Source organism: Rhinolophus sinicus, linkage group LG11, assembly GCF_036562045.2.
Source record: "Rhinolophus sinicus isolate RSC01 linkage group LG11, ASM3656204v1, whole genome shotgun sequence".
In the NCBI taxonomy this organism is placed as follows: domain Eukaryota; kingdom Metazoa; phylum Chordata; class Mammalia; order Chiroptera; family Rhinolophidae; genus Rhinolophus; species Rhinolophus sinicus.
In genome coordinates this window covers 33218580-33237057 of record NC_133760.1, presented here as the reverse complement: position 1 = coordinate 33237057, position 18478 = coordinate 33218580, and the positions used below count along the sequence as shown (strand labels likewise).

Genomic DNA, 18478 nt, shown 5'->3' with positions numbered 1-18478 from the left:
CCGCCTCCGCTCCGCCCTCTCCCCGCCCCCCGGGCTCTTTATAGGCTCGGCCCGAGGGCGAACCGTAAAGGCGAGTATTTCTCCTACCCCTGGCCGTTGTCTGCTGCACCCGGCGCCCCTCATCCAGGCCCCGAGTTCCTATTCCTGCCCTCCAGCCCGGCCACCACCCCAGCCCGTCCCAGCCCCGCTGCCATGGAGCGCTGGCCTTGGCCGTCGGGCGGCGCCTGGCTGCTAGTGGCTGCCCGTGCGCTGTTGCAGCTGCTGCGCGCAGACCTGCGCCTGGGCCGCCCGCTGTTGGCGGCACTGGCACTGCTGGCCGCGCTCGACTGGCTGTGCCAGCGCCTGCTGCCCCCGCTGGCCGCACTCGCCGTGCTGGCCGCCGCCGGCTGGATCGCGTTGTCCTGCCTGGCACGCCCGCCGCGCCTGCCTGTGGCCACTCGCGCGGTGCTCATCACCGGTGAGTGCGCGGGGCGCGGAGCCGCGGGGACTCCAGGCTCAAGGGCGGGACCGGACACCCAGAGGGCTCCCATGGGCACAGTAAGGCAAGGCGGGACCCCCAGCGCAGGAGTAGGAGTCCCCCTCCTCTAGGTGCAAGGAGCGAACCAAGTAGGAAGCAAGGCACCTCCCCAAGTCCTGGTTAACTGCCTGCCGCTGTAGGGAGTGTTGGAGGGAAGAAGAGGCAGGAGTGGGCAGGTGGGCAGGGGAAAGTGGTGGCTGAGAAAGACGGAGTCTCCTGGAGTTTGGGGTTTATGCTAATACCCCTCCCCAAGAGAGCGAACTACCTGAGGAACTTCAGAGGATCGTCACCCCTTGAGCTCTGCTAAACGTCTGCATGTGGGATGCCTCATCTCTTCCCTGGGGCCAGAGGAAGGCACTTAGACAGGCAGTTGGGACGCCTACCCCTCCATCCCCCCCACGCCCCCGCAATGGGCTGGGATCCTGAGGTCACAGCTGAGCATTCAGCTGCCTCACAGATCCCTCCTCCCACCCCCAAACTGCGAGGTAGCCTCCAGATCCTGCACCCAGCACCCCACCCACAGTTCTCCTGGTCCTCTATGCCTAGGAAGGAGATCTTGGAGACCTGGGCTCAGGTGCCTCTGGCCGCCTGGCTGAGCTCCCTTTGTCTGGAGCAGGAAATAAATCTGTCAGCAGATCAAGGGAAGGGGAAGGGGGGCTGAGGCCCAGTCGGAAGTGAGGAGGGGGAGTAAGGCTGGGGGCAGTGGCTCCATTGTATGGGGGAAGGGCAGCCTAGTCTGTCCCCCAGTCACCATGGCTTTGGACAGGTGCTCTTGGCTCTGCCTTTGAATTGGGCTCGGGCTGGGGGCAGCCCCCAGACTGGCTTCTCAGAGACCTCAGTCCAGAGGGGGGCCCTACATGATCAGATGGAGCTGGGAGAATTTCCCTGAGGAGACTATCCTTGAGCTGGACCTCAGAGGATGAGTGGAGATAGGTGGAGTATGGAAGGTGTTTTGTATCAGACAGAGGGTGCAGAACAAAGACTTGAGGTAGGAATGAGCATGGCCTGGATAAGGGACAGTCAGTAACCAGTCTGGCTGCTGGGATGTGGTGGGATGTGAGGTTGTTTCCTCAGACGGGGCCTTGAATGCTGGGCATGAAGCCAGACTGTACTGAGGCGGGGTGGCACAAAGGCTTTGCGCTTCAAGCAAAGAGAGTGGAGATAGAACAGGGCTCAGACTGGATGGGAGAGACTTGAGTTCAGGGTACAGTGTGAAGCCTCAGGGGACCCCAGTTTCAGGCATTTGAGGGAGATGACAGACCCTCCTGGTATGAAGCAGGGACTAGATTGTGATCTGCCCCCAGGGATGTGGCAGCTCCCCTCTTGCCTTCTAATTTGTGAGCTGCCTCAACAGGACCCAGGACATGTGCAGGTACTCGTGTTCCCTGAGATCTCACTTCAGGCCTCGGTGCCGCTGCTTTGCTTCTCCTAGCCTTGAGCCTGAGAGGGAAGTGAGAGGAGCCTTCTGTGACTTGAGCTCTCCATCTCTGGTTCCAAAGCCCCACAATGGAGGTGGAGGGAGGCGAAGAGGACTGCCAAGCCCACCCCATCTAAGCATCAGATGTAGGCCTTCAAGTTTCTCAATGCCCCCAAACTCTGGGGGTTTCATCACCTGACTGCTAGGCAAGTAGGTGACCAGGCCCTGCCTCACCAGCCAGAACTGCCACCCACCCCTCTCTGAGAATGCCCCTGAGAACTACTGGCCAAGGCTATTCCTGGAGCTCAGCCCTGGCAGGGTTTGGGCTGAGTAGCTGGGTGCCTTGTGTGCATATCTGTGCACTGATGGGTAGCAGGGGTCTCATGGGAGTGAGCCCATGTGTTACTCACTTCTCACTGCAGGTAAGTTGGAAGTATATACGGGTATTGAGTGTGTGCAGGTGAACAAGAGGGTGTGCAAGGTGTGGGTAACTGTGCTGGGATAGCAGAAGTAAGGCTCCTGGAAGCCTCAGTTACCCTGTCTGCTCTGGGGGATAGCTTAGACAAGGGGTTCACTCCCCTCGACCAGCCAGACTTGCCCAGGAAGAACCTCTCAGACTGGACTGGCTGGCAGGCCCCCAGCCACACAAAGCCAAGCTCACAGGCCCCTGCCCAGCTTGGTCGTCTGAGCTGGGGCAGTGGGGGTGTGGGGGTGGGCGGGGAGCCATCCAGGAATGGGGAGGCGGGAGGGGGGGAGGCTAGTGAGGGAGGAGCCTCCATCCACAAAACTAGGATCAAATGGATCAAGAAAGTGGGGATTTATTAGACTCTCACTCTGGCTCTGCCTAGTGGTTCCTCTCTCTACATACCAAAGACAGGAAGTTAAGCCTTCAAGAATGGTAATTGACCTCAGGTCACACTTCCGTGAGTGTGGGAAGGGATTCAAATGCAGGTCTGTTCTCCATCCATCATTGTCCTTGTTCTGGAGGCAAGTGGTCTTGGGGCTCAGAGAATGCCCCACTGTTGCCACTGATTGGAATTCCAAGGGTGTGGGGTCACGGGGGAGGCCAGGATGGGCCTCCAGCTTGCCTAGAGCCTGGAACAACAGTAGGGGGTATTGAGGCTAGGAAGGGAAGCTGGGCTCAGGTTGGGCAGGGCCTAGAGAATGAGAGTAGAGGGCTTGGCCTTCATTCTCGAAGCTGTGGCGGGTTTGGAAAGGTTTTCAGCAGCAGAGTGATAGTCATTTTTGGAACGATCCCTCTGGCTACTTAGGTAGAAAATAGGTTCTAGGGGCGAGATGGGACAGGACTAAAGAGGGGACTGCTTCGGTGATCAGGTAAGAAGAAGAAGCCTGGGCAAGGGCAGCGAGAAAAGGGAGGCTGTGCAGTTAATACTGAACATTCCAGCTGAGGCCTGATATCATAGGCAGAAACACATCGGGGCTGGATCTGAGTCTCCCGCAGACCTGGGATACAGTCCCGACCTTACTCTTTGCTGGCTGAGTGACTTGGGAAGCCACTTAACAATACTAAGTCTCAGTTTCCTCACCTGTAAGCCATCTTTGATGGGGTCACTATGGGGAGTCAGGGAGATCACAGCTGTGAGAGTTGACACTCAGGTGCTTAGCCAGAGGAGCAAAGCCTGCCAGAGATGGGCCCAGGAAAGGAGTGAGGGCTGCTGACTGCTGGTAGGTTGGGTGTCCAGGGGCCTGGATCCAATCCGGACCCTGGTGATCTTGGGGTTGTCTCAGGCTGGATTGGGCCACAGTGGAAGTTCACTGGCTGCCCTGCCCTGGCCAGGCTGTGACTCTGGTTTTGGCAAGGAGGCGGCCAAGAAGCTAGATGCCATGGGCTTCACGGTGCTGGCCACTGTGTTGGACTTGGAGAGCCCCGGTGCCCTGGAGCTACGTGCCTGCTGCTCCCCTAACCTAAGGCTGCTGCAGATGGACCTGACCAAGCCAGCTGACATTAGCCATGCACTGGAGTTCACCAAAGCCCATACCACCAGCACGGGTCAGTAGGCACGGCTCCCCCAGGAGAGAGGTGGCTGGGTGGGTGTGGAGGGGCAGGGATTAGAGGGTTGCTGTCGGGCTGACCCCCGTTTCCCTCCTTGTTCCATGCCCTCAGGTTTGTGGGGCCTGGTCAACAATGCAGGCTTCAATGATGTGGTGGCTGACGCAGAGCTGTCCCCAGTGGCCACGTTCCGCAGCTGCATGGAGGTGAATTTCTTCGGCGCACTGCAGCTGACCAAGGGCCTCTTGCCACTTTTGCGCCGTTCGAGGGGTCGCATAGTGACTGTGGGCAGCCCAGCAGGTGAGTGTACCCGCACACTGCAGCGGAAAAGGAGCTGCTCGGGATGCTGGAGCCTGTGGCCCAGGCTCAGCTGCCCACCCTCAATCCACCCCCAGGAGACATGCCATATCCCTGCTTGGGTGCCTACGGGACCTCCAAAGCGGCCCTGGTGCTGCTCATGGACACATTCAACTGTGAACTTCTGCCCTGGGGGGTCAAGGTCAGCGTCATCCAGCCTGGCTGTTTCAAGACAGGTGAAGGTCAGGGTTTGGGGTAAAAGCCTGGGGCTGGGAAGAGGGGTGTGGTGGTGGTCTTATCTGGGGCGGGCACCAGTCTGAAGAATGGGCATGACTTTGGCAGAAGGCAGGTCTCTGGTGGGATAGGTAGGCCTGAGTCTGGCTTTGGCTGACCTTTCCACTCCTTCCCCAGAGTCAGTACGAAAACTGGACCACTGGGAGCGGCGCAAGCAACTGCTACTCGCTAACCTGCCCCAAGAGTTGCTGCAGGCCTATGGCGAGGACTACATTGAGCATTTGTATGGACAGTTCCTGCATTCGCTGCGCCTGGCGATGCCCGACCTCAGCCCGGTTGTAGATGCCATCATTGATGCGCTGTTGGCAGCTCAGCCCCGCCGTCGCTATTACCCCGGCCGTGGCCTGGGGCTCATGTACTTCATCCACTACTACCTGCCCGAGAGCCTGCGGCGCCGCTTCCTGCAAGCCTTCTTCATCAGTCCTTGTCTGCCAAGAGCTCTGCAGCCTGGCCAGCCCAGCCCTACCCAGGGTGCAGTCCAGGGCCCAGACTCAAACCTGGGCCTTTCCCCCACGGGAGCCCACTGAGCAGTGTACACATATGGCCTAGCTGCTCCAGCAGAGGCGGTCCCATGAACCCTTGACCCTCCCCTGGGCATTGTGACCCCCAAGTCTGCCCTAGAGCCTACCCACTGCCAATGCCCCAGGCCAGGCCTGGTGAGGCTGAGGCTTCTCTACTGCTTCAAGAGCCTAAACAGACCCTCTGGGGCACAAGGCTCCACCCTGCACCTTGGAAAACCCAGGTGGATGGGGAGTTTAGTGCAAGACGTAGTTGTAGCATTTGACAGCATCCCGCAGACAGTGCCTCTGCAAACTAAGGAGTGATGGGGTAGGTTGGGGACCCCCCTCAGAATTACTTCTCAGCACAGTACCTCAGTGCTGCAATTCAAAGGATGACTCCCAACTGTTTCTTGACTGGATCAAGAATTAGGGCCCCAATCACCCACTCCAAGCCCCACAAGCCACAGGGAGGCTGCACATCCTACTTGCCTGATTGCCATTTTTTAAATAAAGATATATTTTTATTTCTCCTAGAATGGGGGAGATACTCTTTGGAGGGGGTGACAGACTGTGGCTGTATGACATTGGGAACTGCATGGGGAACCCCTGGAGCTCAGTCTGGGCACAGACTGTGGTTCCCACCTACACCCTTCATTGACCTTGGGCAGGTCATTTATCCCTAGGTTGGTGTTTCCTCCTAGTGGAAGGGGGTGATGACCCTGGCCACGGGGGTGGTGGGGCTCAGTGAAGCAAACAGGGAGGCCGGGTCTCTCCAGGGCCAGGACCCAAGCCTCTAGCAGAGGCTCCAGTGACTCCCCGGCCCTGGGGAATCTGGCGGCACAGGAGCAGGTCAGGGTCAGCCTGGGGCCGCCAACTGAGACTGACCAAAGAGGTAGAAGGCTGAGGCACGGTGGGAATGAGCCCAGTAAGGGTGCACCGAGCGAAGCTGGGGGTCTGGGACAGGAACTAGGGAGGGCCCAAAGCAGACAGCAGACAGCTGGGCTTAGAGAGGGCAGTTTATTGTTTAGACAGGCAGAGCTGAAGGAGGGGGACGCACAGCTCCTTCCCCCATGCCCCGACGACACACACACTATCCTTCCCCTGGGCCATGGCTCTGGGGGTGACCCACAGGGGAGAGGAGGCTCATATTGCCCCAGGGGTTCTCAAGTTAGGGAAGGGCACAGAAGTGAACACATGCTTCTCAGACATGTCAACGGCTGTAAACAGGGCTGAGGGGGACTTCCTTGATCTGGAGGGGGGCCTTGGTCCATCCTTGGTGGGGGGAGCATGTACCCAGTCCCTTTGTAAGCCCAAGAACAGAGGGTCAGGGAAGCTGGGCAGCCGCTAGGACAATGTGCTCCCCGCAGGGGAGGCAGGGGAGCTGTGGTCTTGGTCACAGCACACAAAGACACACACACACTTGTCGGGAGCCGGGGCCAGGCCACTAGAAGATGGGGATATAATTGTCAATCTTGGCGCGGTGGCGCTGGGCGATGCACTCGGCGATCCACACGATGTTGCGACACTCCTGCTCCTTGAGCTTCACAAAGGCGTAGAAGACACCAAAGTGGAACTGGTTCAGGAAGGCCAACTTGTTCAGTTTCACCTGTGGACAGAGGCAGGCATGGTGTGCAGCTGGCTGTGACTGCAGTCGGGCCTGAGCCACCAACCCCAACCTGGGACGGGAAGGCCCGCACGCACCTCATGCTCGAAGAATCGGTCCTCCAGGGTCTTGTCTCCAGGGTTGCTCCCTGCACCCTCGAAGAGCAGCTTGTACTCCTGGCCCAGGGGAGTAGCGGGAAGCATGAGGGCACTGTTGGGTGTGGGCTTGCGGGTACCTATATGCCCACCCCCCGCCTGTAGGCAGGGCACTCACCGGGTAGTAGTCAGCCACGTTCTTGACCTGTTCGTAGTCATCAGCCCGAGCCAGCTGGGCCAGGCCCTCTGGGTAAAGCCGCCCGCAGTGCGGAAAGAGCTTAGCACGGTCCTCCTTGGACAGCTCTGTGCCAAAGGAGTTGATGGTGATGATGAAGGCGCGGCGGTCTGCTTCAAACTGTGGGGCCAGTGCACATGCAAGGAGAGAGGGTGCAAGGAAGGCAGTAGCCAGTCAGTTGGCAGGGCTTCCCCCGGGGACCAGCCGGCAGGAGGGTGGGCAGGTACTCACCTCTAGGATGGGGCACATGGCATCAGCCGTTGTCCCGCCCAGTAGGGTACAGAACTTGTAGAAGGACTCCAGGTAGGCCTGTGCAGAGCATGGGGATTGTTCAGCCCAGGCAGGGAGCCTGGCGGGCCTGCCAGGCCTCCTACTCACCGTCCCCACCCTCCCACCCCAGCCCTTTCATGGGGAGTCCAAACATCACACCCATGCACTGGCCAGGGTAGCCCCATGTCAGAGCTTCTGAAACAGCCACAAACTCCAGCTATTAAACAGCCAAGCATCAGTAGCTTGCTGCCCTTTCCCTCACCCAGAAACAATTTCTGGCCAACTGTCTGCTGCATGGTGCAGTGCCCCCCACACCCTCATCCCATGGAAGGCCAGACTCAGAGAGGGTCTCTGTCTTCCCCATGCTGCTCTGCCTGCCTTTCCCCCCAGATCTCACCTCTTCAACCTCCGAAAACCACATGTCGATGGGCTAGTGAGGGAAGGTTACTCCTGAGAGTTCATGGAGATGGTCTGGTCTGGGTGCCCTGGTCCCTCTCGGCACCCCACCTTCCAGAACACCTCCTCCTCCCCCCATCCCCCAGGCACTATGCAGCAGGAACCAAATTGTCAGCCCAGTTCCTGCTGAAGGATGGTTATTGACTACACGGACGGAGGTCAGCCCATGTAGAGCAACGGCCGGACATACGGGCTGCCGACAGGAATGAACACTTCCTGCCCAAATTGGATCTGCTGGGCATGAGGAGAAGACACGTCAGCCCAGGCCCCAGGTCCTTCCCAGACCTAATAAAACCAGCCAGACACAAGCTTCCTTCCTTGCACCTCTCCATGTCAACGAAGGGGGGATTGTCTTATGGCCTCCCTGGGCAGCTCCCTTTACTCAGACCCTCCTGGGTCCCATCTGGTGGCATGGTCACAGGGACTCTGGCTTCACAGGCTAGATATAGGGACTATTCTTCTGAGTTGGGGGTAAGAGCTGGGAGGCATGGAAAGCCTTCTGTGCCACAATCTGCCCTCCAAGGTGTAGATCCAAGGTGTACCCACTACCCGCTGACTTGGGCCACTCGCTCTGCTGCCCCAACGGAGGAGGTGAGATGAGACCTAGTTGTCAACAAGCCCAGGCCCAGCCCGGCCAGCAGCACTGGGCAAGCTGGTCTCAGAGGAAGGCCTGAGGTGACCACTGGGCTCACAGGAAAGAAAAATCTAGGACAGGTCGGGGAGTAAGAAGCCTGGAGGGGAGAGTGGACCACGGCACAGAGGATCCCCAGGAATCAGAGGGCTTGGGTGGCAGAAACTGCTGCCAACCCTACCATAGCTTGGGGATACTGTTTAATCCTTCTGGTACTACCCCTAGCGCCCTCCTTCCCTGTGGCCAGCCAAGCTGGCGATGCCCAAATCCCTAGGCCTGCCCCTGTGGGGTCTGCAGTTCCTATGGGGAAGCCACCAGCCTTTGCCGAGAGGCTGACCCCAGGGTGGGGAGGCTAATGGGACAGGCCCAGAATCTCTTCTGGACGCTAGGGCAGCTGAAGAAACTGGCAAGACCCCAAAGGCCCAGGTACCAAGGTCACCTCCCCACCCCCACTCTGTGCCCTGGAGGAGTCTGCCAGCCCATGGCTGTGGCGCCAGCTGCCTACAGTTCCCACCCAGCAGGCGGCTGAGGGTCCGCCTAATCTCCCATCTGTGGCCACTGGGCTGGTACATCGCCTACTGGGCGGGTGGTCCTGGCACAGTGCCTACAGCATTAGATCGGTGTTTATGAGCTGGTGCCCCAGCAGCCCTCACCAGTGACTCCAGCTAGAACCAGTTAGGCCCGGTGTGTGGGTGAGGCTGGGGGGACAGCCGCACCCCTCACCCTGTCTCAGGGCAGGGAACCCGGCAACAGGCCAGCTGGGCAGGAGGGAACACACACACACACACACACACACACACACACACACACACACACACCCGCTGACTGGCTAGCCTGCCTCCCTACTAGCGAAGTGGAGGAGAAGACTTGCTCTGCAAACAGGCTGAGCCAGGTGTGATCCCCTGGGCGGCCAGTGTCTCACAAGTGGCTTCAGGCAACCTACCCTACTTCTCTGAGTCCTGTTTCCTCACCTTACACATGGGAATTCTGACACCTACCCAGCTCCTAGGGCAGTGCTAAGGATTGAAGGAGTTGATAGTCTCCCTCCCTCTGGCCTCCTCCCCTCTACCTGTCTCCCACATTGCAGCCAGGGGGCTTCCTGATGATACTCTGACCTTTTGGAAATCTTTGTTTGCTGGCCCTCTCCACAGGACAAAGTTCTAACTCCCGGTCTGGCATTCAAGGCCCTGGGTGACGTGATCCTATGCCTGCTTCTTTCTCTAGCCCTATCTCTTACTGTCCTTCTGGAACATGCCCTTCCACAGCAAACCGCCTGCCACTTGGCCCATGCTCCATGCTTGCTTCTGCATGTGCTGTTCCACTGCCTACACCACTGCTACCTCCAGGCAGGCCTTTTACCACCACCACACCCTCCCTGCTCTCTGGCCCAGAACTCTGCAGGGAGATGGGAGGGCCTGGGGCCTGGGCCCAGGCTGCAGCCGAGAATCAGCCCCCTACCACCAACTGGGGCAGGGGACCCTCACTGTAAAGCTCCACTAGACAGATGTTCTCAGGGTTAGGTCAGCAGGGCCCTGGGCCAGGGCTCTCCTCAGCCCTCCTTCGGGGCCTGCCCCCTGTTGACCCATGTTCCTGGCGGCAGTCCATCGGGGTCCTAGCACCAAAGCTCAGTACCCCACCACAACTAGAGCTCAGCCTATCCCAAGTGTCCCTCACGGATGGGTCCCTGGCCAGCCCCCTTTCTCGGCTCCCAGCTCTGCTCCTAACTTCTAGGCCAGGGCAGTGCTGATAAAGCCCACTCTGTCTCCAGGGGTCACCGGCATGTGCCACAGCCTGGTGGGAAGCAGAAGGTAGGGGGGCTAAGAATGGTGGGACATGGCACTGGCTCTAGGTCTTGGAACCTGAGAGGGACACAGGGACCTGACTCCACCTGGCTGAGTCCCTCCCCTCACCATAGCTAAGCACACTGTTGTCTCTGCTCAATGCCTGTTCTTGCTGGCAACAGTCCAGGAGGGGTGAGCCTGAGAGCTATGGCCTGGGTGGTGGCCCATGACCCACCGGGATGCAGGGAGAGCAGCCATCCAGGAGCCAGCTCTGACAAGCCAAGCTGTGGAGCACCCGCCACTCCTGCTGATCTTATCTGGGCCCCCCGCGGGCACCACGGGATGGAGAACCTGTTCTATGCAGCCTTGTGTCCGTCACGGGAGCCAGAAAGCGAGTGGGAAAGCCCCTGGGGCTGGAGCCTGGTGCAGCTGCACCCTGCCCCGGCACCCCACGTCAGTCCCAGGCCCACCCACCTGCAAGCCAGCCCCCCACTGCTACCTTGTAGAGCGTGTTCCGGATGATCTCAATATTCATCTCATCGAGGTCCTGCTCTGAGATGCAGTCCTGGAAAAAAGCCGCTGGGATGGGGAGGAAAGGCTGGGCGTGAGGGTGGGCGAGTGCACTTAGCTTAGGTAAGAAGCCTGCTAATGTTCACCTGCCCCTGCTGGCACACAGGGCCCCTGCCACATGACCAGTCTGGCTGGGTATTGGGGGACCCCCACCCAATCTGGGCTATTGCCTTGGAAGTGGCAGGAGCAATACTCTGGGCTACGTGCACTGACCTGAGCTTCTCTTGCCTTCTTGCTCCTAAAACTGATTTATAAAGGAGGCAGCCAGCCACAACATGATCTAATCACCACTGGGGCAGACCCAAGCTCGGACTATGCCAGAGACAGCCTTGCAGGAGAGGCCATGACATCCTCGCTTCTGGAGGGGCAGCTGTGGATTTGGGGTCTGACGCCTACTTCTCTGCACCCCCACCCCCAAGAGAGCCTGAGGCCCACGTTTGGAAAAGCAGCCTTTTTCTCCTTAGGACAAGGAACGAGTTCGACAGCTGGGTGGGCATGGGCGAGAGACCCAAGGGGTCACTGTCTGGCCGGATGTAGAGGCCAGAGCAGGATACAGCCCCTCACCTCCAGGGGAGCCTGTGGACTCATTCATCTGTCTCGTTTTTCAAAGATGGAAACACTGAAGAAGCCCCCAACACCCCACAATTAGCTCAGTTACTGGGAGATTCTATGACAGATAAGGTCAGCAGGTAGGGCTCAGGCCTCTTTGTGTTGGATGAAGTGCAGCGTAGAGCCCAGTGATTCAACCCCGGTGGCTTCCTGGAGGTGATGCCGTGAGGACTAGGACACTGGCTATGAGGGCACTAGCTGATGATGGCCTCAGTGCCTTCTCCCCAGCCTCCACAGCAGGCAGGGGCCAGCACTGCCTAGGCGGAGTCCTGCAGGAAGCTCCCAGTTCCCCTTCCTTGGCCTCTAACATGAACCCTACATCCTGCCAGACACTGCCTGACCTGGCCCCTGGGACCTGCTTCATAGATGCAAATGAAGCTATTTGCTTCCCTCCTCTGCTCACGGGCAACCAACCACTCCCACCCTGCTTGGGGCCCCAGTGTGTAAGTGCTCCCAAGACTCTGAGGGAAACAGGTCTCTCTCCACTCTCCTTGAACTCAGCCCTCCTGTGCATTCTAAGAAATCATCCATTTCACAAAGATAGATGGTCTGAGTCAAGCCCTGAGGGTAGCCTGCCTGGCCCAGCAAAAGCAACAGCAAAGGAGAAGGCAGAGTGAGGAGGAGGCAATAGGAGGGGAAGTTGAGGTGAACACAGTGGTAAGCAGCAGCGGGCAGGGCTTGCACTCAGCTCAGGGTCATCCCTGGGGTTCCACACACCCCACACTGAGGTGCTGGCACTGATGCCCACCTCCTCCCTCCTCCACCACAGCGGCTCACCCAGGGGCGTGTCCACCAGAATGGCATTGTAGAGCTCGGCAGGTGTCTGTGCAATGTTCACGGCCTCCATCTGCTCAAAGCTGCCCAGTGGGTGGCACTTGGGCACAAGCTCGGCGATCGAGCGCTGGTGCAGCGTGCCCGTGATGAGGAGGATCACGTTGTCAATCATGTAGCTGTAACTACAGGAGGCAGACAACAGCAGGCAGCCCGTTGGCGGGGCTGGAAGTCCGGATACCACGCCCCTGCCCGCACCCTGCACAGGCCACCAGCCCCTTGACAATGAATGCTACCTCGAGGCTGCTGCAGGTAAATGCCACTAGCTCATCTCCCTGCCCAAGAGTGCCCCCTACTCAAGTACCAGGAGCACAGGGCAGTCATGGCCCTTCCCTTGGTTGGCAGGAGGGAGTGGAATTCATGCCTCCCGAGTGATTGGGAAACAGATAACTACCCCACAGTGTGAGCGGTGTTCTGGACGGACATAGGAACCATGAGCATATGGAGGTGAGGCGCACTGGCCAGCCTGGGGGGTGCAAGAACTGGGAACAGGGAACAATGTGTGCAAAGGCCTGGAGGCGTTCACTAAGTGGTGGCCGCATTCGAGGAACTGAGCACAGTCAGCGTTGGCAGAGGGAAAGGAACCAGGGCAGTGCTGCCAGGAGGCTGGGGCCTGGTCCTGCAGGCTGGGCTGAGGGTCCTGCCTTCATTTTGAGCACAAGGGATCCGTGAGCAGGATGTAAGCAGGGAGTATCCAGTCCAGTTAGGGTCATTCAGAGGAGGAGGGGAAGATGGCAAAGGGAGGAAAGGCTGAGGGGTGGGGTGGAGACAAACTTCTCTAGGGAAGGCCAGAGGGGAGCCAGTGGGAGGGCCCGTCTGGAGTAAGGCCCCAGGTTAGGCAGAGATGGAGCAGGCAGACAGCTGCCCTGTGCAGCCCACTCAAAAGACAGAGCACCGCCTCCATCTTTATGGACTAAGGCCAGGGCCAGGCATCCACCCAGGACAGCCTGGAGGAGAACCAGAGACCTGGACAGGAGGCTGGTCAGTCCAGGCGGAGGCTCCCCCAGGCTCTGTGCTCTGGACAGTGCATGGGCAGCAGTGGGGGCTGTGGAGCTGGGGAGGGGTCGGGATGCCAATTCAGACTTGGCAAGGAGCATGTTCTGCCTCCAGCCATTGAGACAATGCCACAAAGGGACTAGAGTAATGAGGTCTGTGCAGTCACCTATGTGGGGATGGGGTGAAAAGGCCCCAGGCCACAGGCAGGCTGTGTAGCCACAACATTCCTCCAGCTTGTCACCAGTGATGAATTCAGGGCACAAAGGAGTTGGGTAAGGCCTGGGGGGAGGACATCCTCCAAGACCAGAGTAGGGCTCCCACTGAAGGGTGAGAGCTGGGGTGGAGGCTGCTGCCCTGAATCGGGCACTGAGCACAGGCCCCACCCAGCCAGGCCCCTGTGCTGTGACAGGGTCTTGAGCACCAGTGCTGAGGCTGTCCAAGGAAGACCCCTGGGAGGAGTGGCCCCCTTACCAAGGAAAGAAGGGAAGGTGGTTGATGCCCAGGCTGCAGCTCAGAGAGCTGGCCACTGGGGGAGCTCCCACAGGGTCCTCCAGGAAGGCGGCAGGAGGAAGAAACCACAGCTCCTGGCCCGGCCTGACCTCTACTCCCCCTGTTTGCTGCTCTCCCAGCTCCCACCCAGCCCAGCACCCTGCTACGACCTCTGCTCTCCTGGGCTTGGGGCCAGGCAGCTGCCCTCCCTCCACCCCTAGTATGGCTGGGTCAGTCAGCTACAGGATGTGTGCTAAGAAGACATAGCTCCCCTCCCCCCCCCAACCCCCTTCTCAAACTGAGGGCTTCAGGCAGGGCCCACTGGCAGCTGTAAGCCAAGAAGCCCACAGGGCGAGCCTTCTGACCTTGACCTGACAGAGCTGGCAGAGTATAGAGACCTCAGAGAGGTCCGGAGATTTGTGCCTTAGTCTCTGGCCCCAGCCTGCATCTTCTCTGCCCTGGACAGCACATTCCTCCTGCCCCTGATGCCTCCAGAATCCCATGTTCCCCAGGACCATGGTTCATACCACTTCCTGCACCCCATCCAGCCCTACTCTAGCCATCATGTTCCCTGAGACAGCCACAAAGACCTCACCCCCGAGCCTAAGGATGCTTTTTTACACTCACAACCCTCTGTACAGAGAGGGAGAGAACAGGGTACCTCTTAGACCTGTACTATCCAACTGATCCCACAACCACCTGCACCAGCAGCCAGCAGCGGAAATAAGGCACAGAGAGGTCAGGCACCAGGTCATACATACCATAAGGGAGAGCTCTCTGTCCCCATGGCCAGTGTCTACACACCTCTACCCATGTCCGAGGTTCCCATGCCCTGGGGCTCCATACTCTCCCCATTTAGCCTTGTCTTCTTAGAGGGATCCCCACAAGCCAGTCTCCCTTTTCTAAACCTACCCACTCCTTATGCCTGCAACTCAGGGTGTCAGTTTATGTTGGGAGTGGGGCTGGGGTCAGGGCCCACGGGATGTGCCTCAGGGTACTGGCCCCGCCTCAGAGGAGAGCCCTGTGGGAAGACTCCACCGTTTGGCTTTGCTGCTGTCCTTCCAGTGATGCGGAACAGGCCAGCTATGACTCACTTTTCAGCCCTGCCAGCAGATGTGGGGGCCAGTAGTTGTAGCCCCTGGCTGCTCCCTGCCTCTCCTGCTAGAAGTCCTATGTGGGCAGCAAGGAAAAGGCTGAACCGAGTAATGGTCACTTGCGATCACGCGCCCTGAGCCCCTTCCAAGGCCCTCTTCTAACCCAGGCTAGGCCAGGCTTGGATGACCCTGCGCCAGGCCCAGCACTTCCCTTCCCCCAGGTCAACTACAAGTTTGCTGCAGCAGCAGCCCCTGCTTTCTCCCCTGGCCAATGAGAGCCAGAATCCTCTTTTCTGGAAGAAAGGAGGTAGGGCAGACCTGGCAGAGATGACGCTGGACCAGCTGTCTGCTTGCTTCTCTCCCAAGGCCAAGGCCTTCAACAGGCAGGGAAATCCTCCTCCTCCTTGTCTGGCTGCAGCAGCTGCCTCCCGGCGCCCAGAAAGCCACTCCACCAGTCCTCCCCTCATTTGGCCTCAACAGGAGAGAATGAGGTTCCAGCTGGTCAGCGTCTCCCTCCAGAGTAAGACAGCTGGGGAGTGGACAGGCGGCTGTCCGCCAGGCCAAAGAGGCCCTCATGGGGTGGGAGTGGGGCAGTGTGTATTCTTCTGCCCAGAGGCCCTCCCTCGCCCTGTGTCTTGAAGATTTAACTTGGGTTGGAGTTTAGGAAGTCATTTCCTCCTCCAAGAAGTTTTCAGAGTCCCTTGTCAACCCTGTCCCTCTGTTATGCCCTTTGGCGCCACCTGCTGGAGCAGCATGGCCTACCTTCCATCTTCTCACCATCCCAGCCCTGGAGGCCAGCCTGGCGCTGGTGAGGAGGCCATGATAACCAGGTACCCCTGCCAGTCTATCCATCTACAGCTCCCAGCAGGGGCTGCTAGTAACAGTATCTGTGCTCTGTCACATCTGAGTCCTTCAGAGCCCTGCCCAGGGTGGAAAGTGAAGAGATATTAACCTACGGTCTCAGCATACCAGCTGTCAAGCCTGTTTCCCTTCTGCAATCAGGATGACTGAAGTGTGGCCCATAGAAGAACTACTGAGGCCCTGACCTCCTCATTAAAGTCCTGTCCCACCCCAGAGGCCCAGTTAGATCCTCCCACTTGATCTGAGCCTTCCGGGCCTTGAGAGCCCCTGTGTGCTCTCCCCCACGCTCAGGAGAACAGTGTGGGGACCAGTTCTCCCTCCAGGCAGGAGCCAGGTCTAGCCCAGGACTCAAACCACAGCAGGTCTAGAGTCCTAGCCTGTGGAGATCCAGAAACACTAGTTGTGAACAGCGAGGGCTGGAGAGCCAGGATAGGGAGGCCTAAGGAAACCCGATCCAGGGCCTACGTAAGGTTGGAGCGATATGTCCTGGGGAGAACGGCAAGTATGCTAACAGGCCCACTGGGCACCTGAGGCCATTGTCCTTGGACAAAGCCTCCTTCTAGCTGCCCACTCCGGGTTGCTAGCACTGAAGCCGCTGGTACAGGAGACAGTTGGGACCTTACCTCTCCCAGGTGGTGTAGTTTACCCTGCCCAGGCTCTACCAATGGGCACCTGAGCTGCAGGCAGGTGCTGAGCACTGGGGATGGCCCCCTTCAAGGAGGCTCACTCATCAAAGGACAAAGGTCTTTGGGGCCCATCTGGAAATCCCCAGAGAACAGACACTTCTCCCACAAACAGCTCTCCCAGCTTCCCTTCCGGGTCCATGAAGGGAAACCATCAAGGAATGGGCCAGACCAAGACACCCTCCAAAGCCAAAAAACGCTAAGAGACTCTATCACAAGTCACATAGCAAGTTAACAGCTGGGCTAGGAAGGAGCCCTTGGTACAGTGACACATTACATGTTACTCACGAGATTGAGCTGAATCATCTCAAGACCATATGACTAACGACAGTCTACTTCAAGGGGACCTCTCTCACTCAAGGTCTGTCTGCCCTACGCCAGGCAGCTGCCTCTGCTCTGGCCACCCACTCTCCCACGTGGTCTCTCTAACCCCATCTGATCCTGCAGCCCTCTTAATGCTGGGACTCCTGTGACCCCTGGCTCCATTTGTGGCAGCTGCTCGCAGGCCTCTCCAGGGTCTGCCTACACCACCACTGGCACCCATCCCTTTGCATCCATACATCTCCCTCCCTCCTGGCACTGGGCCTGGCCCAGAGCTGATACTGGTAATGTGTGTTGGCTGAAGGCTGGCTGGGATCTACAAAACCACTGGGCACTGTCTTTCACCATGGGAGGGCACAGGAGGTCTTAATCAGCTTTTCCTTGCATACTTTCAGTGACAAGGCACTCATGCAAAAGCCCGTTCCAGCCACACTGGGGCAGCTCTGAAGGCAACTAAGATTCTGAGAGATGCAGCTAAGATGAGCTCTGTGGTAGCCCCAACCTCTGCCCTGGCTGGGCCAGCTTTGTCTGTGGGCAATGATGACATTATTCCCTCAAGTCTTCACACCCAGGATGGAATCTCTAGCTGACACTTCCACCACTTGGGGGACTGCAGTCTTCTTTGGACATCTCCAGGGTATGGGGCTCCATGCTTCATCTGCTCAGGACATGTACGGCCCCTCAGTCTAGAGTCCCCCACCCCCAACTTTTCCTTTAAACACCCTTCCCCTCAGTCAAATAGCCACGTCCTCAGGGCAGTCAGTTCTGAGTCCCCAGCCTGGGGAGGTCCCCTAGACAAGCACCTCTTCGTAACACCACTCCTCACTCCTGGGACGAGCCAGAGCAGAGGCGGTGGAAGAGGTGGAGTGGAGGAAGAAGAGCAGCCAGGCACAATGAGAGGAAGGAGACTGACTGCTGGAGCGCGCTGAGAGACGTGTGGCTTCTGATTAGGCCTGGAGACCTTGGCCACATGAAGGTTAGCGGTCACCACTAGCCAGGGCCTTGTGGTGGAGTGACGGGACTGCTGGAGGCTGATGGGAGGCTCGAAGGGTGAGGGGACGTGAAAGAACTGACAGTGAATGCACACGTTTTTAATGGTGTGAGAGATTTCAGTTTTTTTAGATGCTGCTGGGAAGAATCTGAAGAGAAGGTGGCTGCACAGACAGAAATGCAGATGAGTGGCCACTCAGGGTCCACAGGACATTGGCAGAAGGACCCAAGGAAAGAGGAGGGTGCCTCTGCCACTGGATCGGGGTTGAGGGGTACAGATGCAGTGCTGGGATGATTGGCCTTTATTGTCTTTGTGGAGAAGGTGGTGGGTCATCAGCCCAGAGAGAAGATTTGGGGGTGGGAGAGGGATAGTGTTTAAGATGGAGAGGTGATCTTTCCACCTTTGGGGGCGGGGGACTGCAGGGTGCTGAGCAGGGAAAGCAAGTGTCCGGCTGGGCAGGGACAAGCCAAGGCCAGCTGAGCTGGTCTGCATGCGCGTCTGGCAGCAGGGATCACCCAATGCCGGCTTTCCCAGCTTTGCTCCCAGCAGTGGAGGTGGGGGAGGGTGCCTCCAGGCTGGAGGCTGCTGGAATTCCTCCAGGGCTGGGGGGCTGCCAGCTGGGCGGAACCACGAGATGGGCAGCCAAGAGAGCTGTGGATGTTGGCAGAAGAGCGCTCGAATGATGGACCAGGGAACCTCAGCTGGAGAGGGAGGAAAATGAAGACAGAAGGGGCAGCAAGGGAGGAAGCAACTCCCAGTGTCCTGCCGAGCCCGGAACCCACTTCCCACAAGGGACTGAGAGGGGGGTGGAGGGCCTGAAGGCTGAGGGTAGAGAAGGAGTGCCTGACTCAGATGTCAAAGGTGGAGCAGTTCCAGCGTGACATGGCCTTAGGTAGCCATGGGTGGGGGTGGCTGGAGCGGAGAGC

The 18478-nt window shown here is 58.7% G+C and overlaps 2 protein-coding genes across 3 annotated transcripts in view; one reads left to right on the top strand and one right to left on the bottom strand.

Moving 5' to 3' along the window:
* The first annotated feature begins 57 nt into the window (after positions 1–57).
* On the top strand, positions 58–5592 carry HSD11B2 (hydroxysteroid 11-beta dehydrogenase 2). Of its 2 annotated transcripts, none has more exons than XM_019755841.2 (5): positions 58–457; positions 3733–3945; positions 4060–4245; positions 4341–4478; positions 4654–5592. In XM_019755841.2, exons 1-5 carry the CDS (start codon positions 193–195, stop codon positions 5061–5063), a joined length of 1212 nt encoding a protein of 403 aa, XP_019611400.2. In that variant the 5' UTR covers positions 58–192; the 3' UTR covers positions 5064–5592. The 2 variants fall into 2 exon arrangements, with proteins under 2 accessions (XP_019611400.2, XP_019611393.2); XM_019755834.2 differs by having other exon boundaries at positions 4341–4484.
* Positions 5593–6039: 447 nt separating this feature from the next.
* The window catches only part of ATP6V0D1 (ATPase H+ transporting V0 subunit d1), a 39732-nt gene continuing 27293 nt past the window's right edge, over positions 6040–18478 (bottom strand). The window contains exons 3-8 of the mRNA XM_019755855.2: positions 12064–12242; positions 10607–10686; positions 7201–7278; positions 6913–7089; positions 6738–6815; positions 6040–6642 (exon numbers count right to left, since the gene is read on the bottom strand). Coding sequence (XP_019611414.1) covers positions 6481–6642; positions 6738–6815; positions 6913–7089; positions 7201–7278; positions 10607–10686; positions 12064–12242 — 754 coding nt within the window. The 3' untranslated portion in view covers positions 6040–6480. The remainder of the gene's footprint in view (positions 6643–6737; positions 6816–6912; positions 7090–7200; positions 7279–10606; positions 10687–12063; positions 12243–18478) is intronic.